General features: G+C 49.8%; 1 protein-coding gene and 1 long non-coding RNA gene across 3 annotated transcripts in view; both read right to left on the reverse strand.

Moving 5' to 3' along the window:
• The window catches only part of LOC119467324, a 19,061-nt gene extending 9,032 nt beyond the window's left edge, over positions 1 to 10,029 (reverse strand). Inside the window, exons 1-2 of the long non-coding RNA XR_005195865.1 lie at positions 9,881 to 10,029; positions 9,593 to 9,654 (exon numbers count right to left, since the gene is read on the reverse strand). This is a non-coding gene — a long non-coding RNA (uncharacterized LOC119467324). The remainder of the gene's footprint in view (positions 1 to 9,592; positions 9,655 to 9,880) is intronic.
• TMEM221 (transmembrane protein 221) overlaps positions 1 to 10,885 on the reverse strand; it is a 23,926-nt gene that overhangs the window by 4,086 nt on the left and 8,955 nt on the right. The window contains exons 2-3 of one of the 2 annotated variants that reach the window (XM_037728766.1): positions 8,180 to 8,509; positions 4,843 to 4,928 (exon numbers count right to left, since the gene is read on the reverse strand). In XM_037728766.1, coding sequence (XP_037584694.1) covers positions 4,843 to 4,928; positions 8,180 to 8,499 — 406 coding nt within the window. In that variant the 5' untranslated portion in view covers positions 8,500 to 8,509. Of the gene's footprint in view, positions 1 to 4,842; positions 4,929 to 8,179; positions 8,952 to 10,885 lie in introns of those variants that run through there. The other variant, XM_017501248.2, reaches the window with a different exon arrangement.

Consider the following 10,885-nt stretch of genomic DNA (forward strand, 5'->3'; position numbering starts at 1 on the left):
AGAAGCGACATGATTCCAAAAAAAAAAAAAAAAAAAAAGGCAAACCCACAGAGACAGTAGATTAGCAACTGCCAGGGATGAGGAAGGGGGAAAGAGGAGTGATTGCTAATGGGGACAGGGTTTCCTGTTGGGTGACAAAAATATTCTGGAACCAGATATTAGCGATGGTTAGCTAAAACCGTGAATGTTCTAACTCCCACTGAATTGTACACTTTAAAGTGGTTAAAGGCTGGGTGTAGTGATTCACACCTGTAATCCCAGAACTTTCGGAAGCCGAGGTGAGAGGATTGCTTAAGGTCAGGAGTTGGACACCGGCTCAGGTAACATACAGAGACCAGTCCTACAAAAAATAATAAACAATCTGGGAATGGTAGTGCTTGCCTGTAGTCCCAGCTGGTTGTGGGGCTGAGGCAGGAGGACTGCTTGAGCCCAGGACAAAGAAAGCTGCAGTGAGCTGTGATCACACCACTGCACTCCAGCCTGGGTGACAGCGACACCCTGTCTCAAAAAAATAAAAACAAAATACACTGGTTAAAATGGTAATGTTTTTATTATGTGTATTTTGCCACAGTTAAAACTGCAACCTAACTAGTCACGGCGGTGCATGCGTGTAGTCCCAGCTACTTGGGAGACTGAGGCAGGAGGATAGCTTGAGCCAGGAGTTCAAGTCCAGCCTGTGCCACACAGAGAGACCCTGCCTCCGCTAAAAATACAAAAATGAGCCAGGCGTGGTGGTGCACGTCTGTAATCCCAGCTACTTGGGAGGCTAAGGCGGGAGCATCGCTTGAACCTGGGAGGTGGAGGTTGCAGTGAGCTGAGATCACTCCACTGCACCCCAGCCTAGGCGACAGAGCAAGACTCTCTGAGAGGAGGGAGAGGGAGAAATGGACTTTGAGCACCTGAACACTAGCTAGCCTTCTATCAGCCTCTCCAGCATACAATCTGGCCCCGTTAGCAGCTTCTACCCACTAGATGTCAGTAGCGTCCCATCCTCAACTCCATGGCGCCCACCAAACAGGTCTCTAGGCAGTGAAAAAAAGCCTTCTGAGGCCAGAATCACTCTCCATTGAGAATCCCTGGTCTGGCCCCTATCTCTACATTGGGGAATGGACCTGAGATCACAGACCCACTTTGACATCAGTGATGTCCTCATTGGACCAGGCTCAGCCAATCAGAGCATTTATTACGTCTCCTGATGTTAGTGATTGGTGGAGGAATATTACATGGCCCAAGCTCAGCCTATCAGAGTCAGTCTTGGGACATTAGCCTGGGCTATTGGGACAGAGCAATTTTCCTGTAGCGTCTGGGGTGTTGGTATTAGCAGGAGAGGGGCCCAGAACAGATGGGGGACTTTTTTTTTTTTTTTTTTTTGACACTTTCCAGGCTGTGTTTTTGTTTGTTTGTTTTGAGACAGAGTCTCGCTCTGTTGACCAGGCTGGAGTGCAGTGGCGTAGCGTGATCTCGCTCAGGTCACTGTAACCTCCGCCTCCCGGGTTCAAGTGATTCTCCCGCCTCAGCCTCCCAAGTAGCTGAGACTACAGGTGCCCGCCACCATGCCTGGCTAATTTTTGTATTTTTAGTAGAGACAAGGTTTCATCATACTGGCCTGGCTGTTCTCGAACTCCTGACCTTGTGATCCACCTGCCCCGGCCTCCCAAAGTGCTGGGATTACGCGCGGGAGCCACCGCGCCTGGCCCTTTCCAGGTTGTTTTTATGCGTTCTCTGGCTCTGTACTATTGTTTTGGAAGATAACCACACTACAAGATGTCTGACATGTGAAAGCAAGGCCAAGGACTTTTCTTCCTTTTTTTTTTTCTTTTTTTGCTGGAAACATTTTGAAAGAGATTTTGTAATTATTCTTTTAGTTCTAGCTAGCAATGAATGGATGATTAGTTGGACGTGCTTGGGAATTCTTGCTGAATGAGGTCACCTAGCCTCAAAAACAATCTAAATAGGAGGTGAATGAATTCTCAATTTTACGCTTAGTGAGGCTGACATAATATTACCTTTTTTTTTCTTTTGTAATTGTTCTTGCATTTTAGAATGAGGATATTCCCTAAGTCTTGAATATCTCTGTTGGCCTGTGCAAAGACCCAAGCTCCAGGCATCATGTCAGAAGTGCCTACATACAGGCATCTTTCCCAGAGAGAAGCCCACTTAGGGAACAGCAGATGAAGCAGTGAAGTGAGAAGCATTTCTTTTTCTTTTTTCTTTTATTATTATTATTATTATTATTGAGACAGAGTCTCTCTCTGTCACCCAGGCTGGAGTGCAGTGGCGTGATCTCGGCTCACTGCTCTGCATCCTGGGTTCAAGTGATTCTCCTGCCTCAGTCTCTTGAGTAGCTGGGACTATAGGTGTATAGCACCACACCTGGCTAATTTCTTTTTTCTTTTCCCTCCCTCCCTCCCTTCCTTTCTTCTTTTTTTTTTTTTTTTTTTTTTTTTGAGATGGCATCTCACTCGGTCGTCGCCCAGCCTGGAGAAGCTGGGATTACAGGGGTTCAACACAATGTCTGGCTAATTTTTGTATTTTTAGTAGAGATGGGATTTCACCATGTTGCCCAGGCTGGTCTTGAACTCCTAACCTTAAGTGATCCATCCGCCTCGACCTCCCAAAGTGCTGGGGTTACACCACACCTGGCTGAGAGGCATTTCTCATAACCAATTTTAGCACCTGGATCCAGCCACACCTAAGGCCAACTTCCCCCGATAATTTCTGTTGCATGAGTCATCTATCCCCTCTTCTTCTCCTTTTTTTTTTTTTTTTTTAAACACTACATCTGGAGCCTTTCATTAAATCAAACAACAAAAGTTATGCAGCATTTCCTGCACTTCATATATATAAATTTCCACAGTGAATTTTAGGCTCACATCTCATTAAAAATATTTTAAATCTATCTAATTTTTAGATGAGGTTTCACTCTGTTGCCCAGGCTGGAGTACAGTGGTGCGATCTCAGCTCGCTGAAACCTCCATCTCTCAGGTTCAAGCAATTCTCCTGTCTCAGTCCACCACCATGCCCAGCTATTTTTTTTTTTTTTTTTTTTTTTTTTTTAGTGGAGAAGGGGTTTCAGCATGTTGGCCAGGCCGGTCTTGAACTCCTAACCTCAAGTGATTCACCCACTTTGGCCTTCCAAAGTGCTGGGATTACAGGTGTGAGTCACTGCACCCGGCCTAAATATCTTTTTAGACTTCTATTTTTCTATGGTGGACTCTGAAAAAAATAGTAATAGCAAATCCTGCTTTTTAATCAGCAGGATATTTTTTCTTCCTGTAAAATGGATCATTTACAGGGCTGGCAGGGACTTATGTATGATTCAGCGTTGAGTCTGCAGCATCATCAACACATCTGTTTCAAGATTAAAACCAAATATAAGGCATTAGGAGTCCTGTGAAAGACACTTAATGATTTGATTTCTTTCCCAGCCCTGATGAATGAAAGAAAGCTGATTGAAGAACAGTTATTATAAATCAGGAAGGAAAGACAGTGTGGTGTATTCTGGCATCTGGGTAATTCTTTTTTTTTTTTTTTCTTAAGCCATTTTTGGGCTGGAAATTGATTTTTATTTTCCCTTGAGACAGAGTCTCATTCTGTCGGCCAGGCTGGAGTGCAGTGGTGCGATCTCGGCTCACTGCAACCTCCACCTCCTGGGTTCAAGAAATTTTCTGCCTCAGCCTCCCGAGGAGTTGGGATTACAGGTTTGTGCCATCATGCCCAGCCAAGTTTTGTATTTTTAGTAGAGACAGTGTTTCACCATTTTGGCCAGGCTGGTCTTGAACTCCTGACCTTGTGATCCACCCACCTCGGCCTCCCAAGGTGCTGGGATTACAGGCGTGAGCCACCGTGCTGGGCTGGAAAGTGATATTTATAATCCAAATACTCATTTCATTTCAACCTGTGAAATGCTATCTTCTTTTTTTTAAAAAAAACGGAGTTTCGCCCTTGTTGCCCAGGCTGGAACGCAGTGGCTTGATCTTGGCTCACTGCAACATCTGCCTCCTGGGTTCAAGCAATTCCCCTGCCTTAGCCTCCTGAGTAGCCGGGATTACAGGCACCCACCACCAAGCCCAGCTAATTGTTTTGTATTTTTAGTAGACACATGGTTTCACCATGTTGGCCAGACTGGTCTGGATCTCTTGACCTCATGATCCGCCTGCCTTGGCCTCCCAAAGTGCTGGGATTACCGGCACGAGCCACTGCGCCCGGCTGAAATGCTTCCTTTAGATACCACCCAGGCCATGAAAATTTTTGTTCAAACCAAATGTACAAAACTGATGAATCGGGCACGGTGGCTCACACCTATAATCCCACCACTTTGGGAGGCCGAGGTGGGTGGATAACCTGCAGTCGGAAGTTCGAGAGCAGCCTGGCCAACATGGTGAAACACCATCTCTACTTAAAATACAAAAAATTGGCCAGGCATGGTGGCAGGCATCTGTAATCCCAGCTACCTGGGAGGCTGAGGCAGGAGAATCGCTTGAACCCAGGAGGCAGAGGTTGCGGCGAGTGGAGATCGTGCCACTGCACTCCAGTGTGGGTGACAGAGCAAGACTCCATCTCAAAAAATAAATAAATAAATACATGAATAAAATAATAAATAAATAAATAAATCTCAGAATCTCCTCAAGTGATTCTGTGAGGTAAAGACAGTTATTCCCAGTGTACTGCTGAGGAAATCAAGGCACAGAGAGATTTGTCCAAGGCATCAAAGCAAGGAAGCATCAGAGCCTGGAGCTGAACTCAAGCAGGCTGTCTGTGAAGCTGATCACAGTTAGGGGACCATTACTGCTCTCTACCCCACCCAGGACCCTATGCCCCACGTTCCATTCCAGCACACACCTGCTAAGTAGACGGAGACCCCGCAGCAGAAAAGGCCAAGGGCCACGTGTCTGAGGAGGCGGCAGTCGTAGAGAAACCAGTCAGACCTGGGATGGAGGGGAGCAGGAAGAAAAAGGGCTCAGGAAGTGGAGCTGATGGGGGAGGTCAGTAAGGAGAGGGAGGGAGAGCTGCTTAAATGAGACAAGGACCCAGCTTTCAGGGACCAAAAATCTGGAGTACCTAACTATCATCCTTCTACTTGCCCACACATTTACATTCATTTACTTATCCACTCTCCATCCATCCATCCATTCATCCATCCATCCATCCACCCACCCATTTATCCACCCATTTATCCATCCACCCATTTATCCACCCATTCATCCATCTGTCTACTCATCCATCCATCCATCCACCCACCCATCCATTCATCTGCCCATTCATCCATCCATCCTTCCATTCATCCATCAGATCATCCATCCACCAGCGCATCCATCCATCCACCCACCCACCCATCCATTTATCCATCCATCCATTTATCCACCCATTCATCCATCTGTCTACTCATCATCCATCCACCCACCCATCCATTCATCTGCCCATTCATCCATCAGCTCATCCATCCACCAGCGCATCCATCCATCCACCCACCCACCCACCCATTTATCCATCCATCCATTTATCCACCCATTCATCCATCTGTCTACTCATCATCCATCCACCCACCCATCCATTCATCTGCTCATTCACCCATCCATTCACTTATTCATCCATCCATCCACTTGTCCATCAGCCCAGTCGCCCATCTACTCATTCATCCATCCATCCACTTATCAGTTCATTCATACATCAATTTATCCATCTCCATCCATCAGCCCCATCCATTCATTGAGCCACACAATTATTTAGACACCCACCATCCACCCATTCGATATCTATCCATTTATCTATGCTCCACCCATCCCCCGTTCATTTTTCCAAGTCAGTGTCCACCATCCATTTTTCATCCATATTCATTGATTATGCAACCAGCACTCATATACACTCTTCCATCTATTTAACCGTGCGCTATTAATCCATCTACCCATTCATTCCAACACCCTCCACTATCCTATCTGTCCATCCCTCACCCACCCATCCACTGATCATCCATCTCCCATTCGCTATCCATCCATCCTCATCCCTTCCTTCCTTCCTTCCTTCTTCCCACCTACCTTCCTTCCTTCCCTCCCTCCCTCCTTCCTTCTTTCCTTCCTTCCTTCCTTCCACCATCCATTCTCTTCCCCTTATAATCCACCTATATACATGAGTCCACTCAAACACCCAGCACTTGGGAAGCAGCTACTACGTGCAGATACTTGCTGCACACCATTATTTTACAGACCACAGGCTTCCTTGAGAGATGAGGAAACAGTTTCACGTGCTATTATTGACGGTACAAACAGCGACTCCAAGAGATGACACTGATTGAGGAGGAAATGGAGACTCTGAGAGCTTCCATCCTCACTCGGCTCCCATCAGTATAATGAAAGTGGATGCCTTCCCGGTCTTCCTGCTGCCTTCCCTCCTGTCCCCTTTTCAGCACAGTGGCTAGAGGTGGTCATTCGAAACCTAAATCAGATCACCTTCCTCCTCACTCACAACCCTCCTAAGCAGGAGAAATCCCGAAGTCCTGTCCCATCTCTGTTTTCTTTTCTTCCTGACGCTCATCACGATCTGCCATTATTATTATTATTAGAGATGGGGTCTCACTATGTTGCCCAAACTGAAGTCCAGTGGTTATTCATAAGCATGATCATGGCTCACTGCAGCCTTGACTTCCTGGGTTCAAGAAATCCTGCCTCAGCCTCCCAAATATATGGGACTACAGGCATGCACCACTACACCCAGCTAATTACACTTTTTTCTTTTTCTTTTTCTTTTTTGGAGACGAAGTTTCAATCTTGTTGCCCAGGCTGGAGTGCAATGGTGCGATCTCAGCTCACCGAAATCTCCACCCCTCCACTCCCAGGTTCAAGAGATTCTCCTGCCTCAGCCTTCTGAGTAGCTGGAATTACAGGCATGCACCACCATGCCCGGGTTTTTTTAATTTTAATTTTTATTTTTAGTAGAGATGGGGTTTCTCCATGTTGGTCAGGGTGGTATTGAACTCCAGACTTCAGGTGGATTCGCCTGCCTCAGCCTCCCAACGTTCTGGGATTACAGGCGTGAGCCACTGTGCCCGGCCATTAAATTTTTTTCTTTTTGTAGAGATAAGGTCTTGCTATATTACCCAGGCTGGTCTCAAATTCCTGGCCTCCCAGCACTTTGGGAGGCCATGGAGAGTGGATCATTTGAGGTCAGGAGTTCAAGACCACCTGGCCAATATGAGTTGGGAGAATCGCTTGAACCTGGGAGGCAGAGGTTGCAGTGAGCCGATACAGCACCATTGCATTCCAGGCTGTCTCAAAAAAAAAAAAAAAAGAAAAAAAGGTATTCCTGGCCTCAAGTGATCCTCCTGCCTCTGCCTCCCAAAGTGCTGGGAATGCAGGTGTGAACCACCACGCCTGGACCCTGTTGTTTCCTTATTTTCTGTGACTCCATGAGAGCAGATCTGGATGCACTTGTTCCCTGCTGTGTCTCTGATGCCCTGAGCCAGACCCAGCCCCTGCAGGCAGGCACCCAACACACATTTGCTGACCCGGGACCATGTATTTATTTCATTGTCCCTTGGGTGGAAGCTGTGTGGTCTGGACAAATCTACCCCAATGGTGGAAGTTATCTGCTCAATTTCACAGAATTCTGGACCAGTATTTGGGCTCCTCTCTCCCGGCATTACACTACCACGTGGGACAGCAGAGTCCTGGGCTCAAAGAGGGTTCCTCCTTCCACAACTACTGCCCCTGAGAGAGTCCCCTCAATGACCACATCCCTGAGTTCAGGTCCCTGAGAAAGGACCTCAATTCCAGGCCAGGACACAGGCTCCGGATGGCTCTACCCAGAACCAAGTTCAAGTCCAGCACTCCCCCGCCCCCCCCCCACCCACTTCCAAGCCAGACGGCCTGAGAGCTCAGCCTCCCCTGTTTGAGATTCAGGCAAACTGATCCTGGGCCCTCTGTGAGCCTCAGTTTCCTCATCTGCAAAACGGGGGACACATCAGTGGCTGCACCCGCTGCAAAATTTAACAAATATAGAATGGAGAGGGGGGAGGGGGAGGAAAAGAGGAGGGCGGAGATGCATGGGGTGGCGGGGGCAGGGGGGAAGGGAAGTGGGGAGGGAAGCTGTCCCCCCAGCCTGAGGCCAAAAGAGGGGAAGAGGCTCATCCAGGCTCCCCCAGCCCCCAGCCGAGCCTCTAGGGCGGTGAGGCCGGTCCTCCTACCTCCTGGGGCCAGGCCCCCGCGCCAGCTCGGCGCCCAGGTGGCCGCAGAGTGCGGCGAGCAGCAGGCAGGTGAACGCCAGCACGAGCACCAGCGCGGCCAGCGCGGCGGCCAGAGGCAGCAGCGCCCCGGCCGCGTCCTCGGGCAGCCCGGGGCCGGCGCCCAGCTCCCGGCCCAGCCCGTCGGCGCGCAGCCCCCGCAGCTCCGCGCGGCCCGCCTGGAGCTGGAACAGCAGCTGCGCGCTCAGCGCCGCCAGCACGGCCGCCGCGATGCCCAGCAGAGTCACCGCGGCCAGCACCCGGCCGCCGTACGAGCGGGCCATGGCGGGGCTCCTGCGGGCCCGGGGAGCAGGTGAGGGATCCAAGTGGTTTTAAGGGGCAGGGGAGTTGGGGGGAGTCCAAGGGCCCCCGGGGGGTCCCCGAGGGGCGGGGCCGCAGGGAGTGTATGCAAGTTCGGGGGCTGGGCTGGGGGTCGCCGGACGGACGTGGGCTCCGGGGTGCTGGTCGCAGCGGGGACGCCGAATCTCCGCGAAAACTTGGGACAAAGTCTTTTCTCTTCCCTCCCGGGGCCCCGCGGGCGCCCCCTCTGGATCGGCTGGGCCTGGCAGGCGGGGCCTGGCGCGGGGCTCGGGGCTCGGGGCGGGGCCCCACGAGGGGCTGGATCGTGGGAACCCCGTGGCTCTCTAAGTTCGGAAAGGGACACCACCCCGCCCCCTGCCGCCATAAGTATCGATTTTATTGTTGTTAAAACAAGAAAGAGAAAGGGGCCGGGCGCGGTGGCTCACGCCTGTAATTCCAGCACTTTGGGAGGCTGAGGCTGACGGATCACTTGAGGTCGGGAGTTCGAGACCAGCCTGGCCAACCTGGTGAAACCGCGTCTCTACTGAAAAAGCAAACCAAAAAAGTCAAAAAAAATTATATTGGGAGGATTGATTGCTTGAACCCAGAGACGGAGGTTGCAGTGAGCTGAGATTGTGCCACCACACGCTCCAGCCTGGGTGACAGAGTGAGACTCCATCTAGAAAAGCGAGCGAGAGAGAAAGGGCTAGGTGAGGTGGCTCACACCTGTAATTCCAGCACTTTGGGAGGCTGAGGCAGGAGGATGGCTTGAGCCCAGGAGTTTGAGACCAGCCTGGGCAACATAGCCAGACCCCATCTCTACAAAAAATAAGGAAGTTAGCCTGGTATGGTGGGGTGCACCTGTGGACCCAGCTACTTTCGAGGCTGAGCCAGGAGGATGGCTTGAGCTCAGGAGGTCGAGGCTGCCGTGAGCTGAGATCATGCCACTGCACTCCAGCCTGGGCGATAGAGCAAGGCTGTGTCTCAGAAAAGAAATAACAAAATTGAAAAATTCACTTTGTCATTTGATCTCAACCCAGGGACTCTGTCATTGACTACCATTTCCCCTCCGCTTACCTCCTTTCCTCCAGGAGGCTAGGGAGAGTCCTGGTTCCCTTCCCCAAATTATTCCCACAGCACTTTAAACAAATTGAGAAACAGAAAATTAACCATTTTATTCAGTGGCATTTAGAGTTGTACAAGCATCACCTCTGTCTAGTTCTAGAACATTTTCATACCCCTAAAAGGAGACCCCGTCCCCATTAGCGGTCACTCCCCATCCCCCATCCTCAAATAGCTGACAACCATTAATCTACTTCCTGTCTCTGTGGATTTCCCCGCTCTGGATATTTCATAGCAATGGACTTGTACAAGAAGTGGCATTCTGCTTCTGGTTTCTCTCACTCAGCATCATATACTCAAGGTTCATCCAGGTTGTAGCATGGATCAGTGCCTCATTCCTTTTTACAGCTGCATAATATTCCGCAGTGTGTCAGGAACACATTGTGTCCATCCATTCATCCATTGATGGGTATTTGGTTGTTGCTTCCTTTTGGCGAAGGTGAGTAATGCTGCTATCAACATTTGTGCACAGGTATCTTCTTGAGTCACTGCCGTTCATTCTTGTGGGGAGTGGACTCCTGGGAGTGGAGCTGCTGAGTCACATGATTACTCGAATTTAACTATTTGTGAAACCCTCAAACTTTTCCACAGCAGCTGCACCCGTTTTCCATTTCCACCAGCAATGTCTGAGGTTTTTAAAAATAAGTTTCTCCACATCCTCGCCAACACGTGTTTCCTCCTGCCCTCCTCCTCCTCCTCCTCATTCTTCTTCTTCTTCTTTTGTCAGGGCCTTGCTCTGTCACCCGGGCTGGATTTCGAATTGCAGTGGTGTGATCATAGCTCATTACAGCCTCGACCTCCTCAGCTCACGTGATCTTCCTGCCTCAGCCTCCCAAGCAGCTGGGACTACAGGCAAGCATCACCATGCCTGGCTAAAATTATTATTATTTTTTTTGAGGAGGAGTCTCACTCTGTTGCTAGGCTGGAGTGCAGTGGCCTGATGTTGGCTCACTGCAACCTCCACCTCCCGGGTTCAAGCAATTCCACTGCCTCTGCCTCCCTGGTAGCCAAGACTACAGGCATGTGCCACTGCGCCCGGTTAACTTTTTGTATTTTAGTAGAGATGGGGTTTCACCATGTTGGCCAGGATGGTCTCGATCTCCTGACCTTGTGATCTGCCTGCCTCAGCCTCCCAAAGTGCTGGGATTACAGGCGACCACGCCCAGCTGCTTTTTGTAGAGATGGGGTCTTGCTACGTTGGTCTGGTCTCAAACTCTTTATACCTAAGTGATTCTCTCACCTCAGCCT

The sequence above is a fragment of the Cebus imitator genome, unplaced genomic scaffold (genome assembly GCF_001604975.1).
Source record: "Cebus imitator isolate Cc_AM_T3 unplaced genomic scaffold, Cebus_imitator-1.0 Scaffold280, whole genome shotgun sequence".
In the NCBI taxonomy this organism is placed as follows: Eukaryota; Metazoa; Chordata; class Mammalia; order Primates; family Cebidae; genus Cebus; species Cebus imitator.